This window comes from Montipora capricornis, chromosome 2 (genome assembly GCF_036669925.1).
Source record: "Montipora capricornis isolate CH-2021 chromosome 2, ASM3666992v2, whole genome shotgun sequence".
Lineage (NCBI taxonomy): Eukaryota > Metazoa > Cnidaria > Anthozoa > Scleractinia > Acroporidae > Montipora > Montipora capricornis.
The window spans coordinates 34269326-34289325 of record NC_090884.1 but is presented as its reverse complement, the minus strand read 5'-3'; the positions used below and the strand labels follow the sequence as shown (position 1 = coordinate 34289325).

Below are 20000 nucleotides of genomic sequence, written 5' to 3'. Positions count from 1 at the left end.
CCACCGTCACGCAAAGAAGAAATGAAGATTTGGTCGTACTTCTTATTTATTTGTTGTGATATTCTTTTCAAGTCATTTGGATGTCAATGGAGGTGTAAAAGGTCTTGGTACTTCAGGCTACTTTTGTCCACAGGTACATTTATATATTTCCTAAGTTTAAAATGTATATTACACATTCGAGAGTTCTATCCAACTTTTCGTTTCTCGGATTGTTTGCACAAAAAAACGGTGCACAGAAAGCGTTATTGTTCCTATAATAGTGTCATCAATTCTCCTTTATGAAAATATAGTAAACAAATATTTGCACATCATGGCGATGCCCCATGATTGCAGCTATGAGCTGAGAATGCGTAGCGTGTCTGTCTAGCTTCCTAAGGGGAGGGAGATGTGGTCAGTAGCGTGAGATTCCTTTTGCGTGAGGTTAACTCCTGGGTGGGTGACAAAGTAGGAATATCCCGTGGTATAGTTTGGTTAATTTTTTGTCAACAGTTTTTAGTCAAAAGGTCGAACTTAAAGTGCTACTATGACCAAAATATGAACTTTTGTTTTTCTTTGGTTTTCAAAACCAGGTTAACTGAACAGTAAGTGACCCAAGTTTTAAGCCTTGTTTTCAAAAAGACCCCTGTTTATTTTAACTGGATTTGCCCTATTTAATGGTACGCCGTTACTAACTTTCAAATCTTGAGAGAGCTGGATCGAGGAGAAAATGACACCAAAGACTCAATAGTTTAAGAATGCAATGCGTATGTACACGGAGGAATTAATATACAACACGAGAGTTCTGGGCTTTCAGACTTTTCACTCGTTTTTTTTTTTTCATATATAATAAGCTGCGTTTACATGCTGAAAATGTAAGCTGGTGAGTAAATGACATCACTTTTTCCTAGTACAACCCTCTGAGGTCCAATCGGTCAGTTTTGAACTGTCACTCACAGTAAGCAGCCTTTGGATAAAAAATCAGCGCTCAACATTTTGCCAGTCAAGTGATAAGCAACCACGCTTTCAAAATATGAAGAAAAAGGAAGTGAATTTTGATCATAGTAGCGCTTTAAGACATTAATTTCCGTCAGAACCTCTAAAAGTGACCAATCTCGCAACAGAATTCACTCACATTCTCACGAGGCTGATACCACGTTCACGTCCGAACTATGTGATTTTTAAAACTGTACCTATCACACGTTGACGATGTGAGTTTTTTAAAAAAACTATCTGAGCTATAGAGACTACGCAAAAGTAGCGAGCTGTTTCCTTCTCTTTGTTATCATTCATCTACAACACTGCAATTATATTAATAGAAATAATGTAACACACAAGTATCCTTTGTCTTTGTTCACCATTTTGCAGTGTAAAAGCAAGTACTGTGACCTACCTGTAGAATGTAAAGTTTGTGGTGCGTGAATGCTTTTCTTACTAATGTTTCTCCTTTTTAACCGAATTGTTGCCAATCGATTTTGCCGTTGGAACCTTCGACCTTACTATGACCGATTCGGATGCTTCACCGCTGAGCCGTCTTTAGGAGACAAAAATTTGGTTTTATCAACGGAGTTGATAATGTAAATTGGCCACCGTACAGAGATTCTAAAAGCTGACGTTTCGAGCGTTAGCCCTTCGTCAGAGCGAATCCATCGTCTTTAGGAGACTCGCGGGAGCTAATTTCCGTTTCGGAAATGGTCGGTGCCATTCTTAGTAACCAAGCCTTCTTTATTCGGTTAGCTTTAAATGAATTGTTAGGGCTAGCTTCATTTAAACACTTTAAAATTGCGTTGTTTGGAGTGGTTACTTGGGTAATGTATTGGTTAAATGCGTTTACTCTTCACCGATCGATCCGTCGGAGTTCGATATCGTTTACCCAATCGTTTTTTCTAAGTTTTTTTTTTTAATCAAAATTCTAAGTGACACACGCTGCTAATCTCGTCCTAGATTAAGTGTTTGTCCCTCTCATTTGCAAACGGCAAACTTAACAGTGAAAATTATTTTAAGTGTCGTCCAAGTGGCCTGTTTCTCGAAAGACCCGAAATCTCTTCCATTTGTGAAGTTTTGGAAAACCTATCTATTAAGACGTTTTCAAGGTAACAAGAAGCAGAATAACTGTGAAGTTTGACGACTTAAAACCTCTCCTTTCTTGAGATACAAAGGGAATTCAGTGTGACTACCGAAAAGGCCCGAAAAGTTTCGAACTTTCGAGAAACGGACGACGGGACATTAACACTAGGTTCGGGTGACAATTGTCCTTCCATCTTCAGCCAAGGGACCGAAATTGCTCCAATGTCGCATTCCCGCAATTGTAGTGAAAGATATGATAGAGTGATTTTCGTATGCCCTTTGGAAAAGTGTTCGCAATTTGTTTCACGGACCAATGTTTGGCAAGATTAAAACAAAACTTCTCTTTATTCCCACCAAAGAAACTCCTAATATGGACAGTAAATAGTTCGATTTCCCAATTAGATTAGTGCATTTCAAATGACGTCAAAGCGAAACTTTCCAGAAAGTTCCATCAAGAGATGACATTGTTCGCGTTTTTTGCGTTCGTGTTCGCAAAGCCAAAGAAAATTCGGACTCGTTTGTAATTGCTCGATAAGCAAATTTTACGTTCTGTTTTACGTTTATTTTTCAAGGTCATATGAAAGTTGCTCTAAGATTGACTGTTGAGCGTTTTTGGATTCAGTCAGGGACGAGTTGTTCGAAGCAGGGTTGGAAGCAAACGGTGATAAACACTGCAAAACCCAATAACTCGTAGTCGCTTTAATCCAGTAAACGTTTAAGCCTCGACATTCTGCTGGCTTCGATCTTTAAGCCCTGAGTATTGCGTTGAACCTGTATTGTTTGTTCGTTTCACAGGCTTAACATTAGTGTCGGCCCCTCATCTTGCTCGGTCATATCAGCACCTCTTCCCGTTACCTCAGTTTACAGAAACGGATCTGACTCTTGGGAAGGATGACAATGACCTAAGGTAAGATTTACAGAACTATTACGTCAAAGTGCGTAGCGGCAAGTGGAGTGATTACAGTGGACGATCCAGTGTATAAAATGTAACATCTCTGCGTTCATGGGCGTACAATGGAAGTAGCTCCCTCACTCCTAATCGAATTTTTACTTTACTGAATAAAAGGAAAGGCGCCCGCAAACGAGGAAACAATGTTGCGGCCCCAGAAAACATTTGTTGCGGAAGCAAAATTTGCTTTCCGGGAAGCAAAAATCTTTCTGAACTTGTTCAGAAACATTTTTGCTTCCTCGGTAGATGTTTCCTCGTTTGCGCGCCGAGGAAACATTTCGGGAAATAATTTTTTCGCATCTTTTCTTTTCTTTCTTTTTCAAAATTAGACCAAGTCTTTGCTTTGCTTGTCGAAGGGAATTTGCGGAAAAAGTTGTAAGTCACTTTGATGCTTTAATTTGTCGTATTTGCGTGTCGTCTTTGGGCTTTTTCCTGATAACTTTAGAGGACAAACTGAACTGTTAATTCCCATTTTGTTTTATCTTCAGGCTTATTCCTGTCCTCAATGTAAACAGCTATTTTGTGTGGACTGCGACATTTTCATTCACGATTCACTCCACAGCTGCCCTGGTTGTACTGCTGCCCCACAAGGGGAGGGTTAGGGCTTCTGTTATTATGGAGATTATCTTCAGACGCTTGCAATCTGTGGCTCTAGCTGTTTGAGAAGAGCATTACCCCATACATTGTTTTTGATTTCTCTCCACAACGTAGACGAAGGAAGACATTCTGCTGCATGCTCTCCATGCAGTTTTCTGTGGCAGGCTATTGGGTCCCAATAGAGTGGAACTCGCGGCTTCCTCGCGCGCATAACGCAATGTCATGAAAATGCAGGGGGTCGTTTATATATATATATATATATTTTTTTTTTATAAATAAAGATGGGACAACTTGAAACCTCTTGCCCGAAAAATCTCTCGGGGAGTCAATCTCTGGGTTGAAAATTAATACACTATGATGAAGTTGTTATTTGAAACTGGCTTGAATAAAACTAATCACAGAACAATGGAAATCGTTATGGGGTGTATCGCTTTTCGATGACTTTTCCTCCTGATTTCTTTTCTTGTCTTTGACCTCAAGGGAACAAAAGGCGCTGTTACACTGAAATGTTTCGTGCAACTTGTCTCGCAATTTTTAGGCGACATTGTGGCGGGACAAGTTGCACGAAACATTTCACAGTGTAACATACCCTGCAACGGCCAAAATCGTTGCGAGACAAGTTGTACGAAAAGTAGAACCTAATTTTACTTTCGGCAACGGCTCTTGGAACTTGTCTCGCAACGATTTTGGCCGTTGCGGGGAATGTCACACTGTGAAATGTTTCGTGCAACTTGTCCCCCCACATTTCACAGTGTAACAGCGCCTTAAGGCTTTAGTTCGACGATTTGCAACCCCAATTGAGGTGTTTACCAATCTGACCCACCTTTACGCTACCGCAAGAGATTTCTTTTTTTTTGGCTACCGTTATTGATATCGTTAAGTGGCGTATTCCGTCCTTTCACTTCTCAAGAACAGAACGGTCTTTGGCAATCCGTCGTAAGGAAGGGGGGTTGGGTGGGGGGGTGGGGGGTGGGAGGGAGGCATGCGAGCTCCAAACTGGCAGAAACACTGGGGCCTTATCCACGTTAACGCGTTTCAAAACTTTCCGTTTTCATCTCAGGCAAAAACGAAGCAAACTATTTTCTACACTATCCACACTGCAAGGCTAAAAACGATGAAAACAAAATTTCCAATGCTTTTTACGACCGGCAACGTTTTCTGTTGTCCACTGCACTTAAATTGGAGATGCGTTTACAAAACGCTTAACCTTTGAAATCGTTTTCATGTTGATGACAGTTGAAACGCATTATTGTGGATGGGGCGTGACCAAGCCTATATTTAAGGTTGGTATTCGCAGACGACTCAAGCTTAATTAAGCACAAGCAATCTTCATCAGTATATTTTATTAGCAAATTTAAGACAGACAAACGACTACTTCACACTCCGGCGTATTCCGCCTGCGTATGTTGCGTGCGCTTGCTAATAAAAACGTAATGCATCTACATGTTTCGCAATGAATGTATTTTTGTATCACATTTATTTCACACAAAAACGAGAAATCGCTTATGTTTGCTCATTGGGTTAGCCTGTCGACTGTTGGAACGGAATAAATCACGACCGCGAATAATTTTGCCTGACGGTTCATCCTACTGTAGTTAAAATGTGACAAATACACTGTAATGTTAGTGAAACTGTGCCTGTTGAGGCAGTCTCCTAGTTTTGCGGTCATCTAACAGCAATTGTTCGTGGTTAGCAGAACCCCTTCAAGTAGTTACTTGTGGGCATTGTCAATGTAGAAGTTGTTGGTGCCGGCACATTTTGCCACAAATTGCTAAGCCTGACCAAGAATTTTTTTTTTTCTCTTTTTTTGTTTTGTTTTTAAAGAACGGTATGACGTATCACAAGGAAAATTCCAGCAGTTAAAAACTTGGAACTAAGTACACGTACACATCCGGTGCGACGTATCACAAGGACAACTGTGAAAAAATTGAATTAAGTACGCCTACACATCATAAAAGGCGTCAATCTTCTCTTTGAACATCTTGCAGACAATTGGTCGCTTCAACTTCAGGGTGGGACCTGAAATTGGAAGTGTCAAACATTGGTTGCAGTCGCATTAGGGAGTTAACACTAGTGGTTCATCAAGTTCTGTGGTTAAGTGTTCCCCTAGGAATTCAAAACACCAGAAAGGCTACGGTCGCGTTCGAGAGTTGACACTACTCTAGTGTCAACTCTAGTGTTACACTGTGTTTCTCCAAAGTGTGACAGCTACCATTGTTGAAATATTAGTGTTGATTTGCGGTCCTCGTTCCCAAAGAGTTTAAGTCATAATGATGACGCTACTTTAAAGCTTCTGTTTCATCATTTCTATCTGAATTTCTGTCATTAACCCTTTTCATTCCCAACATCGAAACGTTCATTCTCCGAACTAGTAAGTACCATAGATTTCTTTGCCGGGGGTCATGAGAAGTTGATGCTACATCAAGATCACACCTGTTAAGCTGATAATTATCTTCATTCTCAAGACCTGTCTGCGTGACATTTCATTGAAATTGTGAGGAGAATTTACATGCTGATCGCTCCTGGGAGTCAAAGGGTTATTAAGAGAGTTAGAAAGTCATCGCTTTCATGGTCTCCATCATCGGTCTCGTCGAAATTAACTTACAAGCATAGTTATCACGCTTCTCGCCATTACGATGAGCCACAAAATGACCGTAACACAACATGGAGTACTACTTACCCAACTCTCCTCCGGGAATTGAGAAATCCTTCTCTAAGATGGTCCACTTTTGTATCTGAAACAAAACATCGCAACGTAAGAACAAAAACCCCAAGGAACTCGACTGACATACGTCCAGTCAACCCGACACTTGTCATCACAGCTAAGGTGGTGGTGTCTCGAAGTGCCCAAATGTCACATTTCCTCAGTTTAAAAGTACAGTTTCGTTCTACAGATATTTTACACAGAACTGCAGCTAATAGGGATCTTAAGCACGCGCGTTTTTGAGACGCGGACGGCAACCGGAAGAGAGAATTTCGCGTGCCAGGACAGTGGTGTCTCACAGATTTTTATACTAATCATCTCTAATGGAGTAAAGATACTTGATAATGTAAATGTGGTTGTGTGAAGGTAAGTTAAAAGGGAAAACAGGTCACTTCCGGTTGCCTTCCGCGTCTCAAAAACGCGCGTGCTTAAGCTCCCTAATATCTTATCTTATCTTTATCTTAGATGGCACTACAACATCGAGTGCAACACTTTAAGGGGAGGGGGTAGCTCTTAACTTAAAAAAAGACAATGTTTTCTAAGGAAGCTTTTTAGTCAAGAGCCCTACAAGAAGGTTGCATGGATGGTTCTTTGAAGTAACTTTTACACTAAAAATCCGACATCGTTTCAATCAGAAGGCGCATGCGCAACTAGTCCCAGTCATAGACAATGAAAGGAAGATGTGGTTTTTTCACTGGATGGGAAAAGTCCCATCATTTTTCGTGAACTGTAGCATGGAATTTCTATTTCTTTTGATATTTTGAGAAGTGTATAAAAGGAGAAATACTTTTATGAAAATCCATGCTACAGATTTTGTGTTAGAACGTTCTCATACATACTATTTTGCGAGAAACGTAATTAACTCGCTGAGCTTTTAGGAATTTTCTGTTCTGGTCACTAGATTTACCAAATGTAGTTGGTGGCCGCTTCGCGGCTCGGTAAATATCCACCACTCGCCACCGACACTGAGGTGAATAGTTGTTTTCGTATATACTAAAACAGTGAGATAATATAGCACAAAAAGATGATTTTAACTCATTTATTTCTGCAAAGATTACATCATTTTCGGGCGCAAATTCCGCGCGAATTGCTCGGAGGTGAATAGCAATGGATATCCGGAGTTTGAGTAGCCAATCAGCGCGCGCGTTCAACGCTATCCACTGTTTTGGTATATACTAATTAACAATTAGACCCGTAGTCCGCAAGGGTCACGGGTCAATAGCCCATGAGGCGAGGCTGAATTGTGCTATTGACCCGTGGCCCCTTAAGATTGTCAAATTTTCAACCAGCCGATTCAGTAACATACCTTCTGAGCCCTGGATACAGCAAACTCATTTGCACGATCAATGCCCTCCTGAATGGCTTTCATAATTTTCTCGTCCTTGGTTGATAGAATTTCGGACACAGTTGTGGCATTACTGCCCAATGACTTGCAGAATTTAATTGCAGGGCCAGTGAGATTATCGGTAGGCATTGCCGTAGTTGGGTTGATAGCGACCTAAAAGGAGAAAATGGATAATCAAGAATGACAGCAATAATACTCAACAATTATTCCATGAGCGCGCGTTCGATATGAGATGGTAAATAGCCAACGAGGCGCGTAGCGCCGAGTTGGCTATAACCACTCTCATATCCGACAAGCGCGAATGGAATAATTGTTTTATTAAATTCCTTAAACTCCAAAAGTTTGGAAGTACGAAATACGAGCGAAAAAAGAGAGAAAATCCTAGCGAAATCGAAAAAAGGTTGATGAAGATGCGATGTTGTGTAATACCTTGTGCAGTCTCCTTGCAGATTGACGATTAACCTCTTACTAACCGAGCGCGAGAGCCGGATTGGGGTTATTGGCCCAGGGTCCTGGCGGTACGGACCGGGGGCCAATATTCCCCAGTACGGTCCCGAGCAAGTGAGGTTAGTAAGTTGTTTATCAAATGGCATCGTTTCTAAGAGCGATCGGACACTTGCCCGCTTGGTGAATGTTCGTAACTTTGAACGGTAACCTTTTACACGTAAAACTAAATTCCGCTTTTCAAAACTTTTTCTGTTTCGGTCAACTTGAATTTCCCGGCAGAGAGACAAAAATACGGAGATGGACCGTTTCCATGATAATGGTCCGTACTGTAAAATCCCGACCGAAAACCAGCCAATCAGATTGCTCCATTTAGTCTGAGAATTGCTTGCCGTATAAGAAACCCTCCTATCCATATGGTGGTCAAAAAGGCGGTTTCAGACGATTCTCAACCAGGGCAGGTTCCGTTAATCACGTTTCCAAGGACTCAAACCAAATCATCCAAAAGGTATACCCCAGAATCCCCTTCCCCCTCCCCAAAAGTAGCCTGCCTGTGGAGAGGGATTCCTCTTTCAACAAATCCAGCGAAAATTGTTCTGTTCAAATATTGTAAGTATCGGAACGTTGTTTTGTTTTCGTTTGACATTAAATTTCCGATTCCTTTGGGCAAAAGTTGTCGTAGTTTAGTCTCTTCTTGAACGAGTATGATTTTGAAAAACAGGTGAAACGTGAATTTTAAGCTTACTGGCTACGATTTTCGCTTAAAAGAGTCCATCCCTGGTTCCCGAAATTATTTTCAAAGTTGTTCCCAGCTTTTTGATCCCTAAAATTTTTTATGTTCCCCTGTTCCCCAGTTCAAATTACCCATGTTCCCGTGTTCTTCATAAGTTGAAAAATTGGCAGTTGTTTGTCTCACGGCCGAGATGCCGGATAGAAGCGTGGGTCTATTCCTGAGATGACGTCGCAGGCTGTTTTGCATTAAACTTCTCAAAGAATTTTTGCAATGCAAAGCAGTTTGAACGTCATTTCAGGAATACGCCCAAGCCTCAAACTAACTCGGCCGTGGAACAAAGGACCTGTTGTTTTTGTTTTACGGCACGCAAACAGTGGAATTTTTTTAAAGTTAAAACAGAATTTGTTTGCAATGTATGGCATAACGGAAAGGTGTGAAGCGCCCGTGGGAAGGATAGGATACAAGTTGCTTGGCAACGGGCGACGGGACAACTGAAAAAATCAGAGTCCTAGTAGAGTCCGCTGACCAGTGGAACACATTGCTCTAGTAGCTCAATGGGTGGAGCATCCAAACCGGTGTTACGGAGGATCTTTCGCCCGTTGCCAAGCAACTTGTATCCTTGTTGACAAAGGGTGAATAGATTTATCTTCGAGGTTAGAGGCATTTTAAAGACTACGCACCGAGAGGAAAAGTCAAAAGAAAGGATCTGTTGCAACACCAGTGTTATTATCTGTAGGCTTTTGTCATGATGAGCCGGACAGCACACATTACCTTTAGAGTCAATAAACAGGAGAGGAACTTCCTCTTGTCTCCAATCACCATCGCATTGCTGACTATCGGCAGCTCCTTTTTGATGTTGTTTTCAATCGGGATTGGCGCGACATTTTCACCACCAGCAGTGATTATTATTTCTGAAAAAACAATTACCTTGGATAAGGACGGACACAAATAGCTCAAAGGGAAAAAAAGGGAAAATTGCTTGTTTTCGCGCTGTGACAAGCAGCCGTTTATGTCTGCCATTGAATAGCGAACCCAAGAACACAGACAGACAGCCTTTATTTCAGCACGATGATAATAAAAGCTATGCAGCTTATGGAGTCGTGCATAAATACTAAACCTAAGAACAAAAATATACGCATAATAAAGTAACAAAATGCAAATATCTTAAGTTAAATTATTAAAAAACTATGACTTAACTATATATATCAACGATGAAATGATATATGAAATGGATCATATATGAACGGCGGATATGAAATCAAGTGAAGCTGTGATCTTCGCAGTTATGAACGCAATGTTTGCAATTCCGTAAAGAAGCCTGAAAAATGCAGGACTTCAACGGGGTTTGAACCCATGACCTCACGATACCGGTGCGACGCTCTAACCAACTGAGTTATGAAGCCACTGACGTTGGGAGCTGGTCATTTGTGGGTTCTAATGTTCCCGTGAGGAATGAATCAACGATGAAATGATAAATGAAATGGATCACATGAAATGCGGATATGAAACTACGAAGATCACAGCTTCACTTGATTTGGTATATATATAACGTTTAAAAGCTCTAAAATCCCCTAGATATGATTGAAATCTTTAAGTCTAAAATTTGTGATTGTTGTATAGGTCTATTTACCCTGCAAGCAGAGTCTCTTTCGATCTTCCTAGATAAGCCAGGAAGAGGAAAGTACACTATGCCAGCCGGCTCGACTTTCTTAGATTTGCCGCTCATCCAAAGAAATGGATGAGTCAGTCCAGTTTCGACTTGTCAAACCTGTTTTTTTAATTTGTGCGCATGATCAATCGCCACGCGACATCAATATTTTTAAAATTTACAACAGCCTGACAATTTTTAACTGTCTAAATTCCCATGAGTATTTCCTCCGTATGTCGGTTACAGAAACTGGTTTGCCAGAATTGAGAAACCTATTAATTTTTTCAGTGAAAATTGAAATGGCAATTTAAAAATTTGAGCTATCCTGAGTTTCGAAGGAAATGATTCCTTGGTTGTCGTGTGTTTGCCAGAGTTGTTCGAAAATATCCCTACTGTTTGTTTTGGTTTTGTGGTTTTGTGGTTTTGCGGTTACTAGTCACGCGTGACTGACTCCCGAATACGTTTGAATTTTTAACGCATGCTCAACATGAATTGTTGAGCTGGCTGGCAGAGTCTACTTTCCTCTTCTCGACTTATCTAGGAAGATCGAAAGAGACTCTGCTTGCAGGGTAAGGTCTCTTTGAAAGTCAACTCTTTTAAAATTTCCATTGAACGGATTTTGCTCTTCAGGTTTTTATAACTCGTATTAGAAAAATTATTGTCCTTACAAATTAAAATATTCCATAGTACAGGGCCTCAGTGAGCGATAGAGTTTTTGCCATAAAAAGAGTTGAAACGAGGCACCGTTAGAGTCTGATGCTCATAAAGAGTAACCTGTAGGGCGTTATATCTGATAGCACTTCCCGGGTAGCACTTGCGGGAGCTCATCATGAAATGCTTTGTGCATGAGCTTTAACAGAACTAGCTTATAACAATAGCTTAACGGATGCCCATCAGCTTGTATTAACACGTTCGGCGACCTCGTAACCTTTGATAAGTTAAAAATTATCCTTGCCGCTCTACAGTGCAATCGTTCCAATGAATCAAAAAGATCAGCATTAAAGCACGACCCCCACAGAGCGAGGCCGTAAGTTACTGAAGGCAATATGACTTTGAAATAAAAGTTAATAAGAACATCCTTTGGTAAAAACCTCGACCTCCTAATTATTTAGGTCTAGCTTCTTTGCGAAAGTCTTCTCGAGATCCAACATATGCACCACCCAGGAGACAACGTGAAAAGCCTGCTTTGATTCTCATTCGACTGTAGCCGCTCCACTCGAGTAAGAATCAGGCGGCACCTTCAGTTTACGATCCAAACGGAGTGAGCTCAAAGGCAATGAAAAGCGCTTCTTTCCGCAAATTTTAGGCCTCGATTACCTCTTCCACCGTGTATCAATTATGACATGCGATCGCAAGAGACACCACAGTTTCTCATCCTCGCCTCATACAAAGCAGCTCTTTGTGTATCACTTAATATCCCAAACAATTTACGAAGCAAAGAATGCGCTGCTTTTTGGCCTGAGGTAGACATACAACTCACCTTTGATTCGTCCGGTAATGAAAACAAATCCATTCTAGGAAAATAATACGGAATAACACTAATTAAGAGCCGATTCAAGGGTTGAAATCGGTTAGTCAAGGGTTAGTCAGGCATTCGTCAGTGAGTCGAGATTAATGAAACGAGTTTAAGAACTTCTGTAGCAAGTTGACTTGGGGTGTCCACTTTTTTAACGGTTAAGATCTTTGGCTGAACAATAAAAACCAAAACATATAACTCTAGTTTCGGCCCCTGCTTCGAGGGAGCTTTTGGTTCGTTTTGACGGGTTTCAGTGCAGTTTGACTTTTCTGATTCTTTACAAGTAAACGGTGCTACTTCATTAATTTTCCTTGGTGTTCGCTGTCAGTTTAATTAACTCTCTTCAAAACATCCTTACTGCTTCAGCCAAGTGTTTCAATTTAGCTAGGATTGTTTTTCATTAATATTCATTTATTTAAACAACGATTCACGTTACGCTTACATGCGGCAGTTACTTACGATTACATTACTTACAATACACTATAATAACAACAGCTACTGCAATTACTGACTAAATATTTACTCAAGTAACACCTGTACGGAATAGGAAAAGGCTTCATGCAGTGATCCTAAAATATCACCCGGGATTGTTTCCTCACAACAGACAACATGTTACGCATCAAGTGCTGAAAAAGCCTGCATCATCATTGATGCGGTTTTCCTTCCGTAGGTGGAGAATGCCAGCAAAGAAAAGCTAAAAGTCTCTGCTTACGAGCCAGAAGGCCCATCAGGCTGGCGCTTATCTCCGGTTTCCTTAGCATGAAGCGACTAGGAGTATTTCTACTCCCCCCTGGATGGGATGCTAGTCCATCCCAGGGTTACCCCCCAGCATTAAATTCGCTGGTACCCATTTAAACACCTGGGTGGAGAGAAGCACCGTGGGAGTAAAGTGTCTTGCCCAAGAACACAACACAATGTGCCCTGGCCAGGACCCGAACACGGACCACTCGATCCGGAGTCGAGCACTCTAACCATGAGGCCACCGCGCCTGAAAAGCTAAGCTCACAGCAAAATCGATTACTAGGTCAACCTTGTCAATTTTTGCCACATCTCCCGTGTGGAGCCATCCATCCTCATCTAGCGCTTCCTTTGTCTTTTCCTCGTTGTTCATGTATCCCATGAAAACATGGCGCCCTTGAAGGCATAACTGCAATGACAAAAAGGATACGTTTACAGCCGAACTACGTTTAGTATGGTATGTTATTATTCCACTATTACGCCATTTTACCATATTTGGTCAAGAGAACGCGCAAAATATGAGACGGTAATACACTGTAGTCTCCCGGTTTGACCGGTTTCGAACTGAGCAAATACGGACGCAACGGGTAGTTTTTCACTGAAAGAAGCTGTTTTCAACACGATGCAAAGCCTGAGAACTGAGCTTGTCATCGCTTGTCACTCGTCATTTTGTTTATCCAATCAAATAAAGATCTTTGGCTAACTTTTTGTGCTGTTTACATCGTTCGTAAGTGCCCTGAAGGACAGATGAAGCATTTTCTTCAAAACACTCTTACCAAATAAAATTGAAGCAAAATAACACTTTTTTTGCAGTGGAATAATAAATCTCTTATTCGATGGTTTAACATATAATACTCGCAGACATTTTGCTCATTGCTCGTATTTTTGCGGGGCTCGGAAAAATACTACGCAACTCGCAAAATATCCGCACGTATTATATGTTAAACCATCGAATAAGATATATGTATGGTACAGAGTGATATGTTATGGTGAGGTATGATGTGGTATGGCATGGTGTGGTATAATACTATGGTATGCACAGGAAATCGTATGAACGGGAGTGTATTTCGTGATTTATGGGCCCGAGTGACGTTAATTGCACGAGCCGTAGGCGAGTGAAATTTGAGAACTTCCAAAACATCACGAGGGGCCATAAATCACGAAATGCACGAGCAAGTTCATACGATTTTATATTTATTATACACTCAACAAAATCACTTCATCGGTTTGTTTCCATAGCAACTTCAGTCTTGCACTCTATAACCAATTTATGCATTCGTCATTGACCAATCAGCAAAGCAACATTACGTTTAGTATATAATAACGAATGGTATGGTACAGTGTGGTATGGTATGGTATGGTATAGTGTAGCATAGCATAGTATCCCCATTCGCTCTAAGAAAAGATCGGCACAAGAAAGTCTGTGAGTAACTTTGTTACGCGTTTTATCATAGCAGGAAGGAGGCTCAAAGATTTAAGCTGAAACGCATTTAGGGAACTATTACTGAAAAAAGAACAACTTAGCTCCACACCGAAAATACATTCTTCGAAATGTAACTTTTTTTTGACACGTGTGCAACTGCCACGGGTAAGAGTTTTTTTTTCACTCCAACCAGAAAAAAAAAACAAGTGAGTATGGCAAATAAAGTTCGTCGAAATAAAAATGATATCTCCGTGGACGACGATGATCGTCAGGTTGGTTTTTCAAAAGTTCTAAGTTCATGAACTCGTGTTGTTAAGTCAGGATCGGGCAGTTCTCTTTTACACCGACTGACCAATAAAATGTCGACCTTGAAATAACTACGCAGCATAACGCCGAACAAGTGACATATTTCAGACATTTTTATCAGAATAGGGTCAAAAATAAGGGATTCGCTTTCTTGCCTCATATGCGCTTTCTCCTCAGTGGATAAAATACTTTAAGCTAGTATATACTAAAACAGTGGATAGCGTTGAACGTGCGCTCAAACTGGCGACTGAAACTCAGCCTATTAAATAGGCTGATTTAGCAACAGAACGGGAACGTCAGTGGCGACGTCGCGCGCCGCAAAACTACCAATGAGAATTTAGAATAGAGAAGGAAAGAGTGGAGTCTATTCTATTCCCTTTCTATTCTGAATTGTCATTGGTGTTTTTTCTGCGGGCGCCGTCGCCACTGACGTTCCCGTTCTGTTGCTAAATCAGCCTAATTCTTTGCTATTCATCTCCGAGCAACTCGCACGGGATTTGCGCCCGAAAAATATCGTTATAGTTGCAGGAATAAATGACTGAAAATCGTCTTTTTGTGCGATATTATCTCACTGTTTTATTATACACGAAAACAACTATCCTCCTCAGTGTAAGTGGCGAGTGGCTGATATTTACCTCGCTACCGCGCACCGGTGGCTCAGTTGGTTGAGCATCGGGCTGACATGCGGGAGGTCATGAGTTCGAACTAACACTCAGGGTCTTAAAATAACTGAGGAGAAAGTGCTGCCTTTGTAATTACATCCGCAAATGGTTAAGACTTTCAAGTCTTCTCGGATAAGGACTATAAACCGTAGGCCCTGTCTCACAACCTTTCAATGTTCACGTCACGACCGAGTTATGAGACGCGGCATTAGCCAACATACTGTTCACTGATTGGCTACTTTCACTGCTAGTTTTTACCTCTCCATTGCCGTCTTCGTCGCTTGTGACCTTCGTTTCCATGCCTTCCAAAGCCATGCCACAGCTACCCGATAAAGCATGACCGGGAACAGATATTGTGTGCGGTCCACCGGATTCGCTCATGCCAAAGAGTTCGTAAAGTGGAATGTTGATGCTCTGAAAATGTCTCAGCGTTTGCATTGTCACGGGTGCTGCACCAACAAAAGCCATCTTGCATCTGTCTAGTCCCAGAGCTACGCGGATCTGAGAAAAAAGATTGCACGAGATGAGCCCTGAGTGCCACGCTATGGATATTTCCTAGTTCTTGTAGTTTTCTCGGATTATTGAAGTACGTTCGACAGTCGCTTAGCCTGTATTTCCGTAGGGTTCCAAGCTAGAACACCAAGCATGTGACAAAAAGAGACTGTCACTACGCGTGCGAGAATCCACGCGAGGGTGCCACTGCAAACACCTTGTCTTCAGCCTGCGTTTGACTGACACCTCTTCAGCTATAAACACGGTTAACTCAAACACAAGACTACGAATTTGTCCCTGTATCCCAGTCGACATGTCTGTTTACGAAAGGCGAGGAAAATTCTGCTTATGTAAAGAAGACTTTGAGACAATTTAACTTTGCGTGAACTTTCATGACTGAAACAGATTTTCCGCTTTACTGAACGTTTAGGAAATAAGACGGTTCAGCGGGCTACTTTTAATCACGTGACTGCTAAAACATTTTGCAGACATCTTCAGGCAAGGACAGTACTCGTTTCTGTACACGCGCATATCAAATGGCAAGGGCAAACGCTGGTATTGATGCAAAATATGTACCTGTTGTAAAATCATTGTTGCAAGAGTCCAACCATAGGGAACAGGTTTTCTAGAGAAAAAAGGGAACACAATGGATGATTAAGGTGCGATTTAAAGCACGAGTTATGAAATGAAAGGTATTTAAACACGTATCGACTTGAACAAAGTTCTGGTGCAGTGCCTTATTGTCGGGAGGTATACAAAACATGGGCCCCGGTCCATGGACTACCCCTATGGACCACCCCTCATTTTCAGGTAAATTGTATTGTTTATAAATTCAATACGTGTTACAAGCAGAAAAATTTTCCTTTTTGTTAATTTTCACTGTAATTGTGGCTTTGAATAAATGTAACTTAAGTATGTTGAATTTAGGTCACTTTCCTGAAAGTGATCTCTCAGATAATGAGAGCACGTGCAGCACGATTATTTTTAACCAATAATTTTCCTTTTTTGTGGCATTGTCGTTACGAAAACTCTCTATTTGAGACCTTAAGATACCCCGAAATCGGTGTACGGGTATAACGAGTAGCGCCATGTATTTTTTTTTTTCATTTTTTCATTTTGCGATGACGTCATCGACCCGGCCGTATTTCCGTGGTAAAAACCAGTTTACCTGTAGAAGAATTATGAGTAGATACAGAGAACACATGATGGAGAAAAGAGTAAGTTTACATCATCGGCGTAGTTTCTAAACTGAGAACAATCGTAAGGAAGAATTTTGGATATATTTGATAGACTTAATTAAACAATTCAGTAAACTTATTTCTGAGGAAAAAAGTGCAAACTAACAATCGTTACCAATCCCCGCGCATTAACTCTACCGGTATCTTAATCAAAATGGCAACGCGCATGAACATTTTTACGTATACAGGTACTCTACCTGTACCCGTATACGTGTATGTTAAGGTCTCTGCTGGCTCACGTTGCGACAACCTGAGTTGAATTCTTCAGAGTCAAGTGACTGATTTGTGTAACGTCAGTTGCTATCTAGGCTTAACTGACAGTCGACCAATAAACCACGAATTATTTGACAAATCCCATCGACGACCGGAGTGTTTCTACCATCTACTGAGGTTGTCGAAATGACAGTCAATGTCAGTCTTAACACTTCTTCTCAGGACTACACTCACCCAGACAATCATACTTCATTTAATTATGATATGTCTCCTGGGTTCAAACCATTACCGATTTTTCACTAGTAATACTTACCCATTTTCTATGTTAATGTTTCCTTGAAGAGCCACATACTTTGCCCAACTACCAATCACTCGCTTGAACATACCAATCCGTTGTGCCTCTTCAGTCATTTTCTCTATCATCTTCTCATAAACTCTGTTTTAAAAAAATACACTAGTTAGTCAACTTCTAATCAAACAGCCGGAGGAATATAATTGACAGATCGTTTTTCCTATGTTCACCTGGGGACTGCACAAAAGTATGTAGGCCTGACTTCTTTCAAAGTCTGTACAAGCGTACCCTACAAAGAAAATTCCACAAACTTTTAAATGAATCCAAAAAATACGTAACTATCGTCATTACCATCACATTTTAATCAGCACCATCTTTACCTTATTATTTTTTAAACTTTACTTTAATTTGCCCTTGAATTTTATATTGGAGTAAATCAGAACAGCTACATCGAAGCTTTCCGCGATCCAGTCACACCTATAAGCCAGTTCGGAGTTCCAAAAAAACACCTGCGCGCGTCGGGATAAAATCCAGCATATATTAAAAATACAAAAGATTTTGAAAGCACATTTCTGCAAACAATTTCCATAACAAAAGATTCTTGTTCTTTATCCCGACGCGCGCACGTATTTTTTTAGAAACTCCGAACTGGCTTATTAGATCAGTCAGTCAGCTTATGTCCATTGTGTCGTGTCTTCGTCTCAAAAACTGGAAACATGCTTTAAGAACACCAACGTAAAATAGTTTAATGTGGTGAAGTACAGGAGAGTTGTTAACAATATCTTTGATGTTAAATGCCGTGACATATCGGTCGTAGTCATGGGCTCCAGCTTAAATTTTCCAGATAAGTGCAAGTATCGCTTCTCTCTTTCATCCGAAGATTTCTCTGCTGGTAACTTTACAAAATAAGGGGTGGTCCACTTCAACGCCACTCGTGTCTCGGAAAAACAGACAATTAACGTCGCAAAGTGTCTCCCAGATGCTGCTCCTAACGCTCCTAACCCTAACGCAAACCTTTACCCTTATATTATTGTTGGAAATAAATAGGCGGCAAAGGACTAGACTTAAGGGATACTTCGTGTTGGATTGTATTTGGGTGCATTTCTGGACAAAAAGTGCCCACAAAATGCCTCAAAGACGGAAATATTGCTATTAAATATTATTAAGGAAAATATGTACCTTTAGGGCATCTGGCTGTGCAAACCAAACAGAAGCAGCAGCAGTCATTGGCATAAAAATGTCTCCTTGCTGGAAACAAAATAAAGGAGATGATTACTTACTCTTGATTAGTAAAGAAATATGCTATGAGCTCACCACATTTGGAAACTTGGTAACCACGATAAAAAAGCTAACGACATGCAAAACTCTCCTCGGCTTAACATATGAATCCCACAAATGAAATTACTGAATTCTGCTTTTTGATGTCAATTTTACAAAGCACTTTACTACCTACTTTTGAGTTAAATGGTATTTTAAGTTGCACACAAGTTTCAGCTAAACGTTTCAAGGTGTAAACAGCGGCTTAGGATACTTCGTCCACATTGTATGATATGAAGGAGATGGAATAATTGCGAAAGACTTGCGATATAACCAAGTTATATTCTGAGGTGGCGTTTTCATCAACGTAGCCGTCATGGATCTTAAAGTGTACATCTACATCTACATTTAGACGTTAGCGGGAATTATATAAAGTTATCACACTAACCTTAAATTAGAAAAAAATAATAATAATAACAGTAATAATAATCAATTTGATAAAATAATAAAAATAAAGCAAATCTGTAAATAAAATATTCATCATATAATCAGACTTGATCTTGTAAGTAGTTACTCAATTTCTCGTTAAAAGTACCTAGAGAATTAGCAAAGACAATTTCTGATGGAAGCCTTTTCCATTCTGTAACATCTTTATATAATAAACGATTCTCTAATATCTTTATACACGATGTGTTCTTTCCCGTGAAACAGGCCAGCTTAAATGTCTATGCAGATGATCACCAGATTTATCATTCTGGGACTGATCCTGTAGCTTTACAAGGGTGTACGTACATGTACAATCAGAGATGAAGAGGCTGGACAATCTGCGAGCCAGGGAGCCATACGAATTTCGCATTAAGTCTAAGCACCCATTTTACAGTGCAACGCGCCTTACTGTGGCCACCCAACAAACTTTCACATTTGACAACTACGTGTACGTACGTCAACTCAAACAACCCGTTCAACAGTGTTCAACTTACACCCGTGCGAACTTTGCAAGGAGGGGTGACTGACAATCAAATTCGCACACCCTGATTGGCATATAAGTTTTAAAAAACTTTGTTAGGTGGCCACAGTAAGGCGCGTCGCACTGTAAAACGATTAGCTTTCAATAACTGTGTGACTCGCATGTTGACTCGCATGACGCGAGAAGTCATTGCTATTGAGCGAAACACAGCACAAAGCCTTAGTCCTCGGTACAACTGATCATGTCTTTTCTATTCCTGTGACAGAGTCCATTGCAAAATACTTGGACTCTGCACAGACAATAGGCTTTCATAACTTTTCATAGTCACATAAGTGCTACATGTAAAAATGTAAATAATCAATTCAATGTAATGTTAAGATTTCCAAAGGATCACAAGAGACAATCTAGTGAAACTACATGTATACAAAGCATT

General features: G+C 40.6%; 2 protein-coding genes across 7 annotated transcripts in view; one reads left to right on the top strand and one right to left on the bottom strand.

The window, feature by feature from the left end:
* LOC138019329 (general transcription factor IIH subunit 2-like) overlaps positions 1–4001 on the top strand; it is a 14727-nt gene extending 10726 nt beyond the window's left edge. The window contains exons 13-17 of one of the 2 annotated variants that reach the window (XM_068866084.1): positions 73–133; positions 1345–1390; positions 2839–2950; positions 3322–3367; positions 3481–4001. In XM_068866084.1, coding sequence (XP_068722185.1) covers positions 73–133; positions 1345–1390; positions 2839–2950; positions 3322–3367; positions 3481–3594 — 379 coding nt within the window. In that variant the 3' untranslated portion in view covers positions 3595–4001. The remainder of the gene's footprint in view (positions 1–72; positions 134–1344; positions 1391–2838; positions 2951–3321; positions 3368–3480) is intronic. The other variant, XR_011126132.1, reaches the window with a different exon arrangement.
* A 916-nt stretch (positions 4002–4917) lies between these two features.
* LOC138019291 (long-chain-fatty-acid--CoA ligase ACSBG2-like) overlaps positions 4918–20000 on the bottom strand; it is a 38940-nt gene continuing 23857 nt past the window's right edge. For all 5 annotated transcript variants that reach the window (XM_068866043.1, XM_068866058.1, XM_068866051.1 and 2 more), the window contains 11 exons: positions 18523–18591; positions 17574–17632; positions 17365–17487; positions 16177–16225; positions 15367–15609; positions 13010–13126; positions 11944–11977; positions 9587–9726; positions 7600–7791; positions 6270–6324; positions 4918–5608 (listed from right to left, as the gene is read on the bottom strand). In XM_068866043.1, coding sequence (XP_068722144.1) covers positions 5532–5608; positions 6270–6324; positions 7600–7791; positions 9587–9726; positions 11944–11977; positions 13010–13126; positions 15367–15609; positions 16177–16225; positions 17365–17487; positions 17574–17632; positions 18523–18591 — 1158 coding nt within the window. In that variant the 3' untranslated portion in view covers positions 4918–5531. The remainder of the gene's footprint in view (positions 5609–6269; positions 6325–7599; positions 7792–9586; positions 9727–11943; positions 11978–13009; positions 13127–15366; positions 15610–16176; positions 16226–17364; positions 17488–17573; positions 17633–18522; positions 18592–20000) is intronic.